The following is a 19,128-nucleotide window of genomic DNA, read 5'->3' as shown; positions in this document are numbered from 1 at the left end:
AGCGTAGACTCCTTTCCCGGGTAATACCTTTTCTCTTCATTGACTGTTCATGGAGTGTCAGGGATTCTAGTAGAAAGCACACAGGTAGATAGTGTGTAAACCTACGTGCTTTATAGTTGAAATAATAAAATTTACTTGTTGGTAAATACAGATTCTCTGTACCTCACTGATCATTATAGCAAGGGATGATTCTTTTAACAGCGGCGTCCATCATTAAAGTTGCTCACCACCAGGACTGTCCTCTGCACAGTGTTACCAGCGGGAGGGAGATAGAGAAGCCTGAAAGTTCACGCTCAGTGATTCAGGAACAGCTTCACTCCCAGCACACTGGAAGAACTCAGCAGGTCGGGCAGCATCCGTGGAAATGATCAGTCGACGTTTCGGGCTGGAACCCTTCATTCCAGCCGGAAATGTCGACTGATCGTTTCGACGGATGCTGCCCGACCTGCTGAGTTTCTCCAGCGTGTTGTGAGTGTTGCTTTGACCCCAGCATCTACAGATTACTTTGTGGTCAGGAACAACTTCTTCCCCTCCGCCACCTGTAACTCAGTTTTTTTTCCCTCAAAATTCATTTATCCTGTATTTCATTTTACTGCTCCCGAAAAGTTAACAAATTTCAAGACAAATGCTTGTGATATTAAATCTGGTTCTGATTCAGATGCAGGAGGGCTGTGTTAGATTGAATTTAAATTACAGTGGTTGAAAGGCTAACAGAACCACTTGAGATGGTGGGTAGTACTGTGCTGTAATATTCTGTGTTCTATGCTCTATCTAGTGTGCTGTATCTTGCTATTAAAGCCCAGCCGATTAATTGTTTACAGCTACGACCCCCTTCTTTTCCAGACTACTCTCAATGCGCCTGATAATAAAGTGCGGGAGAATTTAACAACAATAGGCCATAAAAGGCGGGAGGAGAAGATGGTGGCACGCCTGCGCGTGCACAGCCCTCCGGTGAAAAATGATGTCGTATCTGTTAAGTAGGGGCCGTGGACAATTCTGATTTGATGGAGAATGGATGTGAAAGCACAGAGGAACATCTGGAGAAATTTCTGAAAGGCTCGTTCGCTGCTGTCGTTACTGTGTGGTCGGGAATCTTTCGGAGGGTAGGCCTCAAAATCCCCGGCCTTGCCTGCTTTTGGTGACCGAGAGGGAGGTTGAATCGTTTGGACTCGGTGTCGGAGAGCTGATCACAGCTTGAAGTTTTCGAATGACTCAGAGTCGGATTGTGGTCGGCATGGCAGGGAGAGTTTTTCTTCCTTCTCCCATCTGTGTGAGATGTGGGACATTTGAGAGACTTTGAACTTTACTGTGCTCATGGACATCTTCATCAAGTTATGGTATTGTTGCACTGTTGTGATTATATGTTATCATTGAGTGGTTTTGTCAGTTTTTTTCAGTCTTGGTCTGTCCTGTGTTTTGTGATATCACACCGGAGGAAATATTGTATCATTTCTTAATGCATGCATTACTAAATGACAATAAAAGATTATGTCTTCATAATCTAAATGTCAGTGACGGCCACAGGATGATATCGATATTTTGGCTCGGAAGGAACTCGTTAAGAATTACATAATGAGGAATTGCCCTCAGTGTTCAGACTACGCGGGTCATGGGGTATGAAGGGAATTATCTGGACAAACAGGAACATTAACGATAGTCACTCTGGGCCAGTCCGTAGTGCGTCATGTCTAACCAATCTTACAGAGTTTTACGAGTAGTTACCAGGAATGGTGTGAAAGGAAGGGCAGTGGATGTCGTCTACAGGGACTAAATCAAGGAGTTTGCAAGTTTCTGTATGGGAGGATGCTCGGGAAGGTTTGGTCACTTGGCTTTCACGATGAGGTATTAAACTGGATTAGCCATTGGCTCTGTTGGGGAGGCTTGATTGTGGTAATAGATGGCTGTCTGCCTGACTGTTGACCCGTGACATGTGGAGTGCCACAGGGATCGTTGATATGTCCATTGTTATTTGTCATCTATATCAACGATCTGGATAATAACGTCGTTAACTTGGTCAGCAAATTTGCCGATGACAGCAGCATTACGGGTGTAGTTGACAGAGAGGAAGATTACCGGAGCATGAAACGGGATCCGGACCAGCTGGAAATCTGGGCTGAAAAATAGTGGATGAGATTTAACACAGACAAGTGTTAGATGTTGCATTTGGGGGGACCAGCCAGGATTGGTCTGACACAATGAGTAATAGGGCACTGAGGAGAATGATAGAACAAATGAATCTGGGAATGCAGATCAATAATTCAACGAAAGTTGTGGCACAGTTATACAGGGCGTTAAAAAAAGTTTTTCGCACATTAGCCTTCATAGACCAAAATATTGAGTACAGGAGTTGAGACGTTATGTTGCTGTTTCTTTTAAGCACTTATTGAGGCCTAATTTGGCATATTGTGTATGGTTTTGTTTCAATTACCTGCAGGGCAGATGTACCTAAGTTTGAAAGAATGCAGAAACAAAAATTACACGGCTATTGCCGCGACTGACATTTTGAATTAGAAGGAAAGGTTACATAGGTCAGCACTTTATTCCCGAGCGGGTAGAAGACTGAGGAGAGATTTGATAGAGGTATACAATATGATGAGGCGTATAGAGAGTGTAAATGCAAGCGGGCTTTCTCCACTGATGTTGGGCGAGAATACAACTAGAGATCATGGGTGAAGGATGAAATAGGAAATGTTTAAGGGAAACATGAGGGGAAACTTCTTCATCCAGAGAGTCGTAAGAGTGTAGACAGTGCTGCCAACGCAAGTGGTAATTGAGAATTTGATGTCAACATTTAAGAGGTGAGCGGATAAGTACATGGATGAGAGAGATATGGATGGCCACGGTCCGGGTGTGGGTCGATGGGAGTAGGCAGTTTAAATAATTCCTCACTGACCTGATGGGCTGGAGACTCTGTTTCTGTGCAGTAGTTCCCTGTGGCTGTCTGACTGTATGTCTTGTGTTTGAACTTTAGTGTCTCACTGCACCGGCCAATCTAGAAAGTCGTTGCTACTGTTCGATCCCTCCGTCTTTGCACACACTGAAGCATGGATACTGAGTGAAATGGATGGTTATAGTAGAAGTTGGAAATGCAGGTGTGAGATGACAAAGGGAGTGTCACACTACAGGAATATACTTTCACTCCCTCAGTAAGGCGGTAAAGACAGTAGTTCCGGGCTGGAGGTGGGTGTGACAGTGGACCCAGTACAGTGAACAAATCTGTTGCTTCAGCGGTGGTAATGGGGATCATTCGCCCCGATACTATACAACAAAGGGGTCATTAATCCTAATCCTATACTTGGTTAGAAATTGGAGGTGAGAAATCTCGGAAGTCGTTAGATGCTTGGAGTTGTGAAGATGTCATATTTTAATTGCGTTGAATATTAACTCATGCACGATACATTACTTTCTGCGTCTCTTTGTCTTGGAGTCAAAAAGCTTTATTAAATGTTGTATGATTGCAATTACAGATGCTTGTTAACTGTTGAACAAATAAGAGCAAACACGGGGAATTCTGCAGATGCTGGAAATTCAAGCAACACACATCAAAGTTGCTGGTGAACGCAGCAGGCCAGGCAGCATCTCTAGGAAGAGGTATAGTCGACGTTTCAGGCCGAGACCCTTTGTCAGGACTAACTGAAAGAAGAGCTAGTAAGGGATTTGAAAGTGGGAGGGGAGGGGGAGATCCAAAATGATAGGAGAAGACAGGAGGGGGAGGGATGGAGCGAAGAGCTGGACAGTTGATTGGCAAAAGGGATATGAGAGGATCATGGGATAGGAGCACCAGGGAGAAAAAAAAAGGGGGGGGGAACCCAGAGGATGGGCAAGGGGTATAGTGAGAGGGACGGGGGGAGAAAAAGGAGAGAGAGAAAAAGAATGTGTGTATAAAAATAAATAACGGGGTACAAGGGGGAAGTGGGGCATTAGCGGAAGTTTGAGAAGTCAATGTTCATGCCATCATGTTGGAGGCTACCCAAACGGAATATAAGATGTTGTTCCTCCAACCTGAGTGTAGCTTCATCTTTACAGTAGAGGAGGCCGTGGATAGACATATCAGAATGGGAATGGGACGTGGAATTATAATGTGTGGCCATTGGGAGATTCTGCTTTCTCTGGCAGACAGAGCGTAGATGTTCTGCGTTGCGTCTCGCCAATATATGGAGGCCACATCGGGAGCACCAGACGCCGTATATCACCCCAGCCGACTCACAGGTGAAGTGTCGTCTCACCTGGAAGGATTGTCTGGGGCTCTGAATGGTGGTAAGGGAGAAAGTGTAAGGGCATGTGTAGCTCTTGTTCTGCTTACAAGGATAAGTGCCAGGAGGAAGATCGGTGGGGAGGGATGGGGGGGCCGGTGGTACGAATGGACAAGGAAGTCCCGTAGGGAGCAATCCCTGTGGAAGGCAGAGAGAGGGGGAGGGAAAGATGTGCCTAGTGGTGGGATCCCGTTGGAGGTGGCGGAAGATATGGAGAATAATATGTTGGACCCGGAGGCTGGTGGGGTGGTAGGTGAGGACAAGGGGAACCCTATTCCTAGTGGGGTGGCGGGAGGATGGAGTGAGAGCAGATGTGCGTGAAATGGGGGAGATGCGTTTGAGAGCAGAGTTGATAGTGGAGGAAGGGAAGCCCCTTTCTTTAAAAAAGGAGGACATCTCCCTTGTCCTGGAATGAAAAGCCTCATCCTGAGAGCAGATGCGGCGGAGGCAGAGGAATTGAAAGAAGGGGATGGCATTTTGGCAAGAGACAGGGTGAGAAGAGGAATAGTCCAGATAGCTGTGAGAGTCAGTCTTCTGTCTTTCTTAGGACTATCAGTGCTAAGTCTAGCATCGCTCCTGAATTCTCTCCAAACCCAACACTTTGTGTAAAGTCTCTCCTGAAAACCGATTCCACGCTCACTACGGCAATAACGCCTCCCGACTCTGCCTCCGTGCCCGTGTTCTGCACTTGGGTTCCTTCACCGCCACGCCCGTGTAACAGAACGAACTGGCCACAATGAACCCAGCGGACACGGATCCCGTACAACAGGTTCTCGCCAGCCAGGGCTACCTACTGGGCGCCCAGGACCAACTACTTAGGGAGGGCACGGAAATCCTTCGGACTTTGTCCACGAATGTACGGAAGGTCAGTGAGCAGTTGGACCGAGTTTCCACTACTAGATTAGATAATCGACTTCAAGAGCGACTGAGAGAAGGAAAGAGTCGCCCCGCTCCTCGGGGAAGCCCACCTTATCAATCTCAGCCAACCTCCCTTCCCCAGCCGCTCCAAGTGTAGCTCCTGCTCCGACCGTCCTCACCCCCCGGGGAGGAACCGATGCAACTGGGACGGAACCGTCTCTCCCGGGCCGAACGACTTCGGAGGTGGAGAGCTGGGGATTGTTACTATTGTGGCCAGCCAGGACATTTCCGGGATACCTGTCCTCAGCGGCCAAAAGGGAAGACTCACCAGTGAAAAGGGGGCCTTGGTGAGCCGGATGATACTCCCTTCAGCCCCCCAGACTCGGATTACAGAGCCCTAAACAGTATGACTGTTAAGAATAAATACCCTTTACCCCCATTAGTTCGGCTTTTGAACCACTGCATGGAGCCACCATTTTTCAAAGCTGGACCTTCTTAACGCCTACCATCTAGTCAGGATGAGGGAGGAGGACGAGTGGACGATGGCCTTTAATACACGTCTGGGCCACTTCGAATATTTGGCCATGTCGTTTGGCCTCACCAACGCTCACGCCGTTTTTCAAGCCCTAATCGATGACGTACTGAGAGACTTTATCAATCGGTTCGTATTCGTTTACTTCGATGTTATCCAGGTATTTTCTAGCACCCCGCAAGAACACATTCACCATGTCCATCAGGTCCTCCAGTTATTTGTGAAGGTGGAGAAATGCGAGTTCCACGTTCCGTCGGTCAGCTTCCTGGGTTATATCATTGAGAGCGGACAGGTGAGAGCAGGCCCTGAGAACATCCGGGCGGTGGAAGAATGACCTAGGCCCATGAGCCGCAAACAACTTCAATGGTTCCTGGGGTTTGCAAACCTCTGCCGCCGATTTATCAGAGACTACAGTGGAGTGGTGCACCCCCCCCCCCACCTTACCCGGCTACTACCCCCTTCTGTTGGGACTCCGAAGCTGACCCGGTGTTCACCAACCTGAAGAGGCGTTTCACCACCGGTCCCATCCTGGTCCATCTGGACCCAGCCCGTCAATTCATAAATGAGGTGGACGCCTCTGATTCCGGGGTGGGAGCGGTCCTGTCCCAACGATCAAGTTCGGATGAAAAGCTTCACCCCTGCGCCTTCTGTTCTCGCCGACTGTCCCCGCCGAGCGGAATTACGTTGTGGGGAATTGGGAACTGCTGGCGGTCACTCTAGCATTAGAGGAATGGAGACTCTGGCTGGAGGGGGCAGAACAACCGTTTGTTTAATGGACTGATCATAAAAACCTGGGGTATATTCAGACTGCCAAATGTTTGACTCCCTCCAGGTCCGTTGGATGTTATTTTTTGGACGGTTCAGGTTTTCCCCCACATACCACCCAGGGTCCAAGAACGGGAAGACGGACGCGCTCTCCCGCCAATACGACTCCAAGGCGGACACTTCCAGCCCAGGGACTATCATCCCACCATCCCGCGTGGCTGCCACTCTCACTTGCGAGATGGAGTCCAAAGTAAAAGATGCCCAGCGAGGCGACCCCGACCCCGGCAATGGACCCGGCGATTGCCTGTATGTGCTCGTTTCCATCAGGTCTCAGGTTCTCCAATGGGGGCACACATCTCGGTTCGCCTGCCACCCCGGGAGTGATCGGATCCTAGTGCCCCTGAATAAACACTTTTGGTGGCCGTCCATGGAGGCGGATACCCGTTCCTATGTCTCGGCATGTTCCACCTGTGCCCGGGGAAAAGCCTCTAGTCAGCCACCTGCGGGTTTACTTCGTCCTCTACCTGTCCCTGGTCGTACATCGCCCTAGACTTCGTCACTGGTCTATCCCCTTCACATGGGAACAGCACCGTACTCACCGTGATAGACCGGTTCTCCAAGGCGGTGCACTTCATAGCCCTCCCTAAACTCCCTTCCGCTCAAGAAACCGCAGATCTTCTCGTCCGCCACATCTTCCGCCTCCACGGAATCCCTGCGAACATCGTCTCCGATCGAGGTCCCCAGTTCATCTCACAGGTATGGAAGGCCTTCTGTCAAGCCTTAGGTGCATCGGTCAGCCTGTCATCCGGCTTCCACCCCGAGACAAAAGGGCAGACGGAACGGGTCAACCGAGACCTGGAGGCAATGCTACGTTGTGTAACGGCAAACAGCCCGAGCGACCACCTCCCGTGGGTTGAGTGCCCCACAACTCTCTGGTGAGCTCTGATATTGGAAGGTCTCCATTCGAGTGCTCCCTGGGGTACCAACTCCCGTGTTCCCCGTGCAAGAGGAGGAGAATGTGGTACCGTCGGTTCAGGACCATATCGATCGGTGCCTTAAGGATTGGGAGGAGACACGCACGGCCCTACTCAGATCAACAAATCAAAATAAAAAGACGGCTAACCGACATCGGACTCCAGCGCCTGAGTACCAACCGGGGCAGACGGTGTGGCTTTCTTCCAAGGACATCCCGCTCAAGAACGAGCATAGGAAAATCGCCCCTCGCTTCCCGGGACCATTCAAGGTCGAAAGTGTTATCAATCCCGCAGCGGTCCACCTAAAGCTGCCAAGATCTACGCACATCCACCCGACTATTCATGCTTCCCAGTTAAACCCCTTTTCTGTCAGCCCTTTGTGTCCCCCAGCTGAGACTCCCCCACCTGCCTGTATCATCGACAACCATCCGACGACTACTAGATGTGCGCCTTCGGGGTAGGGGTCTCCATTACCTGGTGGACTGGGAAGGGTGCGGTCCAGAAGAGCGTTCCTGGGTCCCCCGCTCCTTCATCCCAGACCCTTCCCTCATCCAGGATTTTCATCGGGACCATCCAGACAGGCCTGGAGGCTCCCGTTGAGGGAGGGTCCCTTCTGGCAATCCCCCACCTTGCTATTTACCTCAGGAATTGGGCTTCAATCCCCTCGTTTAGTTTCCAGTCATTCCCAGGTTCCACTAATGACACACACCTGTTTTCCATCAGAAAATGCAGGATAAAGACCCTGTGATCACAACAAGAGGCTGTCAGTTCGTTGGTCGACTCCAGTGTGAGTATTTTCTCTGTCAATCAGCTTCCAAATATTGCTACTCTGTCATTCATTGTCACACCCCACTGCTGATTCCCTTCTCCTCATCAGACATTCTTACCCTGACATTCGTCCAGAGCCCCAAACTCTGCCCTGTGCGGACCCACATCTGCTTTCTGACCCTGCTTCATTGAACATCCAACTAATGGTTTCCCATTCTGCTTTCTGTCTTTAAAGGACAGTGGTGTTTTCTAACAACCCTGGCAGCTATATAGGACCCTAGTCAGAACCCACTTGGAGTACTGTACTCAGTTCTGGTTGCCTCACTACAGGAAGGATGCAGAAACCATAGAAAAGGTGCAGAGGAGATTTACAAGGATGTTGCCTGGATTGGGGGGTGGTATGCCTTATGAAAACAGGTTGAGTGAACTCGGCCTTCTCTCCTTGCAGCGAAGGAGGATGAGAGGTGACCTGAAAAAGTTGTATCAGATGACGAGAGGCATCGATTGTGTGGATAGTCAGGGACTTTTTCCCAGGGCTGAAATTGCTGCCACAAGAGGGAACAGGTTTAAAGTGCTTGGGAGTTGGTACAGAGGAGATTTCAGGGGTACGTTTTTTTTTAACCAGAGATTGGTGGGCGCGTGGAATAGGCTGCTGGCAACAGTGGTGCAGGTGGATACGATAAGGTATTTTAAGAGACTTTTGGATCGGTACATGTAGCTTAGAAAAACAGAGGGCTATGGGTAACCCTAGTAATTTCTAATGTAGGGACATGTTTGGAACATCTTAGTGGGCCAAAGGGCCTGTACTATGCTGTAGGTTTTCTATGCTTCTAAATTAACCTTTCAGAAGTAGGGAAAATGACCCAAAATGTGGAAGTGAGCTGTGAATAAGGAGGTTAATCCCAATGTCATTCTTCCTCAGCCCAGAGATTTGAGAGGTGAAGAACATGTCAGCTAGAACTGCAGTCAACTTGACTTCTTCAGCCTGCAGAACATTCAAGGGAAACCTCTTCACCCACAGAGTGGAGACTGTTTGGAACCCATCACCACAGGGAGAGCAAGAGGTGAACAACAGGGGAGGATTTAAAAATACCATCATGGAACAGGTCCAGCCAGCCTGAGCTGACTCTCTACTGTACACTAAGTGTGTTATAAATTCACAAAGTTCTGGAGACAGAGTTTAAAATAGAACTTATTTATTTGTCTAGATCCAAAATATTCAACTCCAGTCCAATTAATGGTGAATATGCAGCAGAAGAAACTCCTGCCATGCCCAGTGACCAGGCTACAGAACTGGGTGTGGTGAGCAGTAGCAATAATTACAGAGTTCAGCACCAACATTCACTCTCAAAATTGAATTCAGCAATGGTGATGGACAAATATCCAGCATGCAGCTTATTGAAATTTTCTCCCCAGTGTGAACCCGGTAGTCTGTCACAAGGTTAAATTACTGAGTGAATCCCTTGCCACATTCACAGCGGGTGAGTGGTCTCTCCCCAGTGTGAACTCAATGATGCACACTTGGTGAAGATGGATAAGAGAATCTCTTTCCAAAGTCTGAGCAGATGAATGGCCTTAACCCGATCCTAGCATGAATGCTTTCCCACATTCACAGCAGGTGAACGGCCTCTCCCGTGTGAACTGACTGGTGTGCCAGTAGTTGGGATGACCGCTGGAATCCCTTCCCACATTCTGAGCAGCTAAATGGCTTCTCTCCAGTGTGAACTCGCTGATGTCTCTGCAGGGTGACTGACCGAGTGAATCCCTTCCCACATTCTGAGCAGGTGAATGGCTTCTCCCCAGTGTGAACACGCTGATGTCTCTGTAGGGTGAATGACTGAGTGAAACCCTTCCCACATTCTGAGCAGATGAACGGCCTCTCCCCAGTGTGAACTCGCTGATGATTCTGTAGGTTGGATGACTGAGTGAATCCCCTCCCACAGACAGAGCAGGTGAACGGCTTCTCTCCGGTGTGAACTGACTGGTGTCTCTGTAGGGTGGATGACTGACTGAATCTCTTCTCACAGACTGAGCAGGTGAACGGCCTCTCCCCAGTGTGAACTCGCTGGTGTATCAGTAGGTCGGGTGACCGAGTGAATCCTTTCCCACAGACTGTGCAGGTAAATGGCCTCTCTCCAGTGTGAACTCGCTGGTGCACCAGTAGGTCGGGTGACCGAGTGAATCCCTTCCCACAGTCTGAACAGGTGAATGGCCTCTCTCCTGAGTGAACTCGCTGGTGTACCAGTAGGTCGAGTGACCGAGTGAATCCCTTCCCACAGTCTGAGCAGGTGAACTGCATCCCTCCAGCGTGAACTCGCTGATGTACCTTCAGATTAGATGAGCAAGTGAATCCCTTCCCACAGACAGAGCAGGTGAACGGCTTCTCCCCTGTGTGAACTGACTTGTGCACCAGTAGGTCAGATGACTGAGTGAATCCCTTCCCACAGTCTGAGCAGGTGAACGGCCTCTCTCCAGTGTGAACTGACTGGTGTGCCAGTAGCTTGGATGACCGAGTGAATCCCTTCCCACAGTCTGAGCAGATGAAAGGCCTCTCCCCAGTGTGAACTCGCTGATGTATCTTCAGTTTATATGAACAAGTGAATCCCTTCCCACAGCCTGAGCAGGTGAATGGCCTCTCCCCAGTGTGAACTCGCTGATGTACCTTCAGCTTAGATGAGCAAGTGAATCCCTTCCCACAGTCTGAGCAGGTGAACGGCCGTTCCCCAGTGTGAACTGGCTGGTGAGCCATTAGGTCAGATGACCGAGTGAATCCTTCCCCACAAATTCAGCAGATGATCAGTTTCTGCCCAGTGTGAACTGTCTGGTGTGTCCACAGGTGGGAAGACCGACTGAATCCCTTCTCACACACAGAACAGGTGAATGGCCTTGCCCAGTGTGAACTTGCTGATGTACCTTCAGTTGAGATGAGCACTGTCTGAGCAGGTGAACAGCCTCTTCCCCCTGTGCAAAATGATGGGTGTGCCAGTCAGTCAGGTGATCGAGTGAACCCCTCCCCACAGTCTGAGTAGGAAGGATGATTGAGTGAATCCCTTGCTCCACTTCTTAATTATATTGACAGAGAAAGAAAAACTGGCGTGTTGTGTTCGAGATTCCTGTAGATAAATCCTTGTTGTTTTTAACCTGTAAAAAGATTTACAAAATCCATCAATGGGTGTAGGACAACATTTCAGATGAGATCACCTTAGTCACCAAGGTGCGATCTGACATCACACTGTTACAGTGAGGGTCAACCCAAGTCGGGGAGAGAAACCATCTTCTAACTAGGTACAGTGCTGGTATCTGGAATCAAACTCTCTGATGCTCTTCCTATCGCTATAAGAATGGGACATTTCTGCCGACTCCAATTTGTGACCTGGCTCAGTTTGACTCTCCCCACTGGTATTATTCCCTGTTCCCACTGAGCTACATGGGTGTCTGGCTCCACAGTAACTGAAACACTCTCACACAAATAGCCTTTGTTGACCTGTAGCTGGGATTTCCTTTATGCACTGTTAATTTAAAGTGCCACAGATTAAACGCCATATAAAAATTTGCTGCTGAGATGAATGGTTGGTCTGTTAAAAGGAATTAGAGTGAATATTCGTATTACTTCAGGTTCTTGTCACAGTCATAGAAAAGTACAACACAGAAAGAACTATTTAAGTGCTGAACTATTTAAACTTTCTACTCCCATATCCCTACTATCCAGGTACCTACACAAACCTCTGAAATGTTGAAACTGAGCTCGCATTCACCACTTGTGCTGGCTGTTCATTCCACACCCGGATGTGCGTCTGTGTGAAGAAGTTTCCCCTCATGTTCCCCTTAACACTTTCACACTTAATCCATGGCCTCTGGTTGTAGTCTCATCCAATCTCAGTGGAAAATGCCTGCTTGCATTTACCCCATCTATAACCCTCATAATTTTGGCACACCTCCATCAAATCTCCCCTCAATCTTTTACATTACAAGTAATAAAGGCCTGACCTGTTCAATCTTTCCTTATAACCCAAGTCCTCCAGATGTGGCAACATCCTTGTGAATTTTCTCTGAACTCTTTCAACTTCTTTTACATCTTTCCTATAGGCAGGTGACCGAAACTGTACACAATAGTCCAAATTAGGCCTCACCAATTTCCCATATAGCGTCAACATAACATCCATCTCCTGTACTCAGTACTTTGGTTTATGAAGGCCAATGTGCCAAAATCTTTCTTTCCGTCCCTATCTAACTGTGACACCACTTTCAGTGAATTATGGACCTGTATTCCCAGTTCCCTTCCTTCTACAGCATTCCTCAGTGCCCTACCAGTCACTGTGTAAGACCTCGTTCCTACAACACTTCACACTTGACTGCATTAAATTCCTTTTTCCATTTTTCAACCCATTTTTCCAGCGGGTCCAGATCACATTGCAAGCCATGATAGCCTTCCTCACTGTCCACTACACCACCAATCTTCTTGTCATCCACAAATTTGCCAATCCAGTTAACCATGTTATCTTCCAGATATCTGACATAGATGACAAACAACAACAGATCCAGCACTGATCCCTGTGGCACACCACTAGTCACAGGCCTCCAGTCAGAGAGGCAACCATCTGCTACCACACTCTGACTTCTCCCAAAGACAGTGTCTCCTTCAATTCACTATCTCATCTTGAATGCTGAGTGACTGAACCTTCTTGGCCAACCTCCCATATGTGACTTTGTCAAGTGCTTTGCTAAAGTCCATGTAGACACCATCCACTCTCTTGAGTTCATCCACATTCCTGATAACATCCTCGTGAGACTCGGTAAGCTTGGTTAGACATGACCTGCCATGCACAAACCCATGCTGCCTATCCTTAATCAGTCCACATCTATCTGAATAATTATACATCTGGTTCCTGCACATATGTTCCAATAACTTTCCCCCTACTGATGTCAAGCTCACCAACGTACCAATTCTTAGTTTATTTTTAGAGCCTTTCTTGAACAGCGGAACAACATTGGCTGTCCTCCGAACCTCCAATACGTCACCTGTCACTGAGGATGATTTAAATATCTGTGCTTGGGCTCCGACAATTTCTGCACTTGTCTTCCGCAAGGTCCTTGGGAACAACTTGTCAGGCACTGGGGATTTATCCATGGTAACTTGCCTTAAGACAGCAAACACCTCCACCTCTGTAATCTGTACAGGGTCCATGAAGTTGATGCTGCTTTGCCTCACTTCTATAGACTCTGTGTCCATCCCCTGAGCAAATACAGATGCAAAAGTACTATTTAAAATCTCCCCCATCTATTTTGTCTCTTCCTATAGATTACCATTCTGATCGTCCAGAGTGTGCATGTTTCTGTACTGACCTTCTCCATGTTTCTGTGACAGAGAAGCTGGTCAAACTTGATTGGAAGGGGAAACTGTCTCAATCCCTCAGACTGTTGGGTGCAACCAAGTCCCAGTAATGGTAACAATATCATAATTCAATGCCCTGAGCTCATCTGGCTTTCCCATGATGTTTCTTGCATTTGATAAACACAGCTCAGCACATTTGCCGCACCATGCTCAACCTTTTGATTGCTGACTTTGTCTGAAATCTGAACAACATCTGACTGGTGTCAAGAAAACAACCACTTCCTCATTGTCACAGAAACAAAGAAGCTGGTTGTGGATTACAGAAGGAATGGAGACAGGCTAACCCCTATTGACATCAATGGATCTGGAATTGAGAGGGTGAACAGCTTTAAGTTCCTTGGCATACACATCATCGAGGATCTCACACGGTCTGTACCGGCTGTGTGGGGAAAAAGGCACAACAGTGTCACTTTCACCTCAGACGATTGAAGGAGTTTGGAATGTGCCCCCAAGTGCTCAGAACTTTCTACAGGGACACAATCGAGAGCATCCTGACTGGCTGCATCACTGCCTGGTATGGGAATTGTACTTCCCTCAATCACAGAACTCTGCAGAGAGTGGTGCGAACCTACTGCAAATCGCCGTACAATGTCAACCCCAGCTGATGCTGGTGTTTCTACTGTTCAGGTGGTGGTGAGGAGGAATTGACCTCGGGATTGTGTAAATCGAGGGCCAGTTGCAGTGGGAAAGGGCTGGAACCGAGCCGGACAGCTGGAGGCTCTGGGCTCTCCAGTCTTCAATCCCTGGTTTTAGTTTTGCACCTGAGTCAGGATTGCAGGATCAGTTTGTTCTGGTTCCCCAAGCTGGGAGGGTGGATGTGGGTGAAAGGGACCTGTGTGTCGGTATGGAGTGAATGGTAAGAAGGGTGTGGGGCCACTGGCGGGACGGAGCGTGGCTGGGGCACTGTGGGTTTCGGATGCAACATGACCTGGGTGGATGGGCATGGGGTACATTAAGTTGTCAACGAGGGTGGATCTGGTCCACTGGATCAGAAAGCTCAGCTCGCATGTCCTTTCAGGAGGCCACAGTTCTCTCTTCATCTTAATTACTGACTAAACTTCCTGTTAACATTGACCTTGTTACAGATCCCCAGAGTCTGCAAACAGATGATTGGTAGGAAGCAGAGGGTCATGTTGAGAGGCTGTTTCTTGGACTTGAGTCCCATGCTTAGTGATGTTCCTTGGGTTTATGCCCATTGCTACTTGTCACCTATGTCAATAATTTGGTTGAGGAAAGTACAGGGTATGGGTAGAGAGTTTGCAGCAAGTTCAAACAATTACTTTTTTTCAAAGATAGTATGTATAAACACTCCCCTCTCTTTCACTCAGAACTGACCAAAAGCTACTTCAGAAGATGCAAGATCTTGAACTGAGTAATCAGTGAGGGAACGGGAGTGGTTTTAAAGGGCTGGGCTGCAGACAGCACATTACCAGACCCGGAGTGATTGCAACTGGGTCTGACAGAGGTATAACTGGTTCTTCTGGGCATATTCAGTCTCACTCCAACTATTTCCTACCTTCCTTTGTACAAGTATGTAATGTAATGTCGAAAGGACCAGTGTTTGAGCAAATGAGACTCACCAAACTTTCTCCTGACTGAATCACTGGATTCTCCGAGTCAGATGGGTTCTCTCCAGTTGATGCTTTCAATCCTCGGGCTGGTTCACTTGTTGCTGTTCTCCTGTCTTCAGTTGTGGTTTGTTTCTTATTGGGGTTTTTCTGATAAATCTCTCACCACAGGTCTAATTTTAACATGAAAGATAATGAAGCACATTAACAGTAAAAAGGAGAACCAAACATTTCTGCTTAATATTACTAAGAACAAACCTCACTAAAATTTAAACATTGAAGGCAGATATAATGATCTCAGTGAACAATCTTTTATCGTCCCTCACATATCACAAAATGATATGGGATAAGAAGGAGTCATCAGTCAGTCATGGTAAGACATAAGACACCGGAACAGAATTAGGTGATTCAATCCATCTGGTCTGCCTCACCACTCAACCATGGCTGATTTTTATTCCAACACCATATTCTTGCCTTCCTCCTGTAACCCTGAATCTACTTAGCAAACATGAATATATTAATCTGTCATAAATATACCCAAATGGCAGCCTCAACCAACATCTGTGGCAACAAATTCCACAGATCAGACATCTTTTCACCAAAAAAAATTTCTTAGTTTTAAAGGGAAGTATCTTTATACTGAAACTGTGCTGTCAGATCACAGACTCTCCGTCCAATGGAAACATCCTCTCCATGTCCACTGTATCCAGGCTTTTCAGCATTCAGTAGGTTTTCTTAACCATACAAACCCACACCACACCCACCGTCCCTCTGAACTCCATTGAGCACAGTTCCAGAACCATCAAATGCTCCTCATACATAAAGCCGTTCGTTCCTGAGATTATTCTTGTAAACCTCGTTAGCAACAACTGTACTGAACACATTTCCAGGAATAACAGACAAATTGGTACCAGGACAATTTACAGGGAAAAGTTGTGTTTTCTTTCCTGGTCTACTATTACAGAACGAGCCATTTCCATTTCCAGGTTACATTACAATTCAGGTTAATAACATTTCATCAGAATGACTGCAAACATTTTAAGTTTTTAGGGCAGATCTCCAGCAACTTGAGATTCTGCTTGATTTTCATTGAGTGACAGACAGGTGAAAGTGAGGGGGGATTTCCAAACACAGTTTGAACACCAATCTCACTGGTCTATTTCAACTGTTGTAAACATGGAACAGCTCATTTACTCATAGCCTCTCCCTGTGAGGATGGAATGGGAACTCATCCTCTCCTCAGATTAGCAGTCATTGCTTCCAAAGGAACTCCAGAAACAAATATCTGATTCCAGACCAGAAATACTCGCTCAACACCTCATAAGCCCAAGCAGCTCATTCCCCGGGTCCATTTTACCTGGATCAAAAACTGTGATATCCCAGGACCCAGCCTCACAGAGTCACACAGCTGAACCTGCCACTCACCGACCCTGAGAGTCTCAAACATCGTCCCCACATCTCACACTGGGTAGTGCAATTTGGGATTTCCCCACAACCAATGTCCAGCTGCTAGATATTTCTGCTTTATTGCAAAAGGACGACCATCCAGCCCCATCTGTAGAAGCACTAACCAAACTCAAATACCAACAGTTTCATCTGCCTGGAATGTAGATCACAGGATTGTAGCCCAAGGACCAATTCTCCCTGTACTGTTTGCTGCCAGTAAAATGCTGTAGTGTGTCAGCCAGTCACAGTTCAAAAACTAGCTCTCTGACACCAATGCACAACACAACTGGTACCTGATGACCCTCTGGCATTCCAGCTAACAAAAACTGAATCTGGAAATAACTCAGCAAGGTCAAAGGTGCAAAAGAACACTTCACAATGAAAAAAAGGGTCAGAAGAAAGATTGCTGATATATAACATTGAGGAGGTGGGATACAGGATGGACTGAGCTTGACCCAGATGGTTGATGAATATCACTGAAGGGGGGGGGGAGGTGTGGTTAGCAGACTAGACAGAGGTTGAATAAGATTGGCAGAGGATCAGCAGATGGGACCAGGTGGGAGAAGGGATCACGGACCATCCTGATGATCCTCCAGTAATACACAGATACTGAATGAATAGTACATACTACTGTATAAAAGATTCTAAAATGATGAAGTTAGAACAAACAACAAGAACTTTGCCATATATACTTTGACCCTCAACAATTTTTTATCAACACACCGTAGAAAGTTTCCCATCTGGACACTTCACGCTTTAGTATGGTAACTTCTCTGCCCGTAACTGCGAGGAATTGCAGAGACATTTGGATACAGATCTTGCCCTGTGCATGCTGAACTAACAGCTGTCGCTGGTTTATAAACGTGCAGGAGCAATGTGTGGTTAAGTGCCTTGCTGAAGGACACGACACGTTGCCTGGTCTGAGGCTCGAACTCATGGCCTTCAGATTGCTAGTTCAACAGCTTAACCACTTGGCCACGTGCACATCACAAAAACCATTCCCCCCCCCACCCGAGACTTCCCAGTCCCTCAGTAAATAAGGCAGTGAAATCAAAGATCCCCACAACCTGGGGCATCTTCCTTTCTCACCCACCTCAGTTGGGGAGAAGACACAACAGCCATAAAGCTCAAGGAGAAATGCGAGAAGCCTCATTCCCCAACACAACATTGAGGAAGCAGCCCCACCCATCCGGGTACGTGAGCACACACCACGTGATCTTGCGTCACAAAGCGGAGGGCGGGGCAGATCTGCGGTAAACAGCCTCACGTGACCTTTTGGCGGGACTTCCATTTCAATTCTGCGGAAATAGACAGCCTGGGCTCCTGGTTTGGATCGTTCAATGCAGATTCAGCGAAGTCGACACATCTTTGACGAGCGCAGATAACTGGGTACCAAATGAACAATTGGCCCTCAGTTCGGCGCTCACGGCCAACATCAGATCCCTCGATCGGGATCGGTCTCAATACTCACCGATGGAAAAGTGATATCTTCGGCCCGCAGACAGTGATCCCGACCCCCGGCTCCCCGACCCAAGAGGCGATGTACTTTGCCGATCCCGCAGACGATCCGCTACACACTGAACGGAAAGAAAAACACCGTCCATCCGGAGATAGCGAGCATGCGCGAAGTGGTAGATGCGTCATCCGGAGGGCGGGGCCTCGGAAACAGACACGCGGGCATTCCAGTTAAAGGAACATGTGTGCTAGAAGTATCGCTCAAAATTATTGTGCACACGCTTTCATTTGTGGTGATGTCATAGGATGTACAGTCAATACTGGGTCTATCTGGCTGTGAGAGACGTAATTTGGTGAAAAGAGCCCGGACAGTGACACAGAGTCAGAATTCAGTGACTTGATGAAAGAGTATCAGGACTTGTTCAAGAGCTTTGTTGTCTTCCAGCAGATCACACGATTAAAACTGACAACACAGTGCCACCCGCAGTACATCCATGTGGAAAAGTGCCTTTTGCATTACGTGATCAACTGAAAACAGAGCTGAAGCGACAGAATGTTGAATTACAGTTGGCAGGTGATGTAACTCGACTACAGGTCCAGCTCATGGAGGCAAATGCTGACATGGAGAATATAAAAGCAGCAGCTGCAGTTTCTGAGACGACCAAACAGGAGGCAATTGATGATGTGAATAAGCAATGGCAGGAGGAGTTTGCTTCAATGCAAGCGACAATGAATAAATGAATGAAATCTTTATTTCAGTTAGAACAAACATAACAAAAAGCATCATTTTCAATGATGATTTCATAAGACAAAATTAAATAATACAAATCAAGAAAAACATAGATATTCTGTAAAACAGACCGAAAGGGTGTAGGCTGAAGCTGCAGCTTATGACGCCTACCACTCTTACTATTACAAAAGCATATTTGGCGTCAATCATCACATCAAAACAAAAAAAATCATAATCGTTTAACACAAAAATCCAATTCCAAGTATCATTTATTTATATTACTCTCATTCATTTTAAATTGTGTATTTTATATTTTTTCATTAAATTATTTTTAAATAATTTTTTTAACTAGTTAAGTGGGGTACAAGTTTTTAAATTCTCATGACA

At 47.3% G+C, this 19,128-nt stretch overlaps 1 protein-coding gene and 1 long non-coding RNA gene across 2 annotated transcripts in view; both read right to left on the bottom strand.

Moving 5' to 3' along the window:
* Positions 1-9,329: 9,329 nt before the first annotated feature.
* LOC140208017 (uncharacterized) overlaps positions 9,330-19,128 on the bottom strand; it is an 84,549-nt gene continuing 74,750 nt past the window's right edge. Inside the window, exon 6 of the mRNA XM_072276549.1 lies at positions 9,330-10,926. Within this exon, the coding sequence (XP_072132650.1) occupies positions 9,760-10,926 (1,167 nt within the window). The 3' untranslated portion in view covers positions 9,330-9,759. The remainder of the gene's footprint in view (positions 10,927-19,128) is intronic.
* LOC140207056 (uncharacterized) lies at positions 13,188-18,393 on the bottom strand. The gene is made up of 3 exons (XR_011888475.1): positions 18,028-18,393; positions 15,123-15,283; positions 13,188-13,383 (listed from the first exon to the last, which is right to left on the bottom strand). It is a non-coding gene; the product is annotated as an uncharacterized lncRNA (long non-coding RNA).

The sequence above is a fragment of the Mobula birostris genome, chromosome 13, assembly GCF_030028105.1.
Source record: "Mobula birostris isolate sMobBir1 chromosome 13, sMobBir1.hap1, whole genome shotgun sequence".
Lineage (NCBI taxonomy): Eukaryota > Metazoa > Chordata > Chondrichthyes > Myliobatiformes > Myliobatidae > Mobula > Mobula birostris.
Note: the sequence above shows the minus strand (reverse complement) of the source record. Positions and strands in the feature narration are given on the sequence as shown.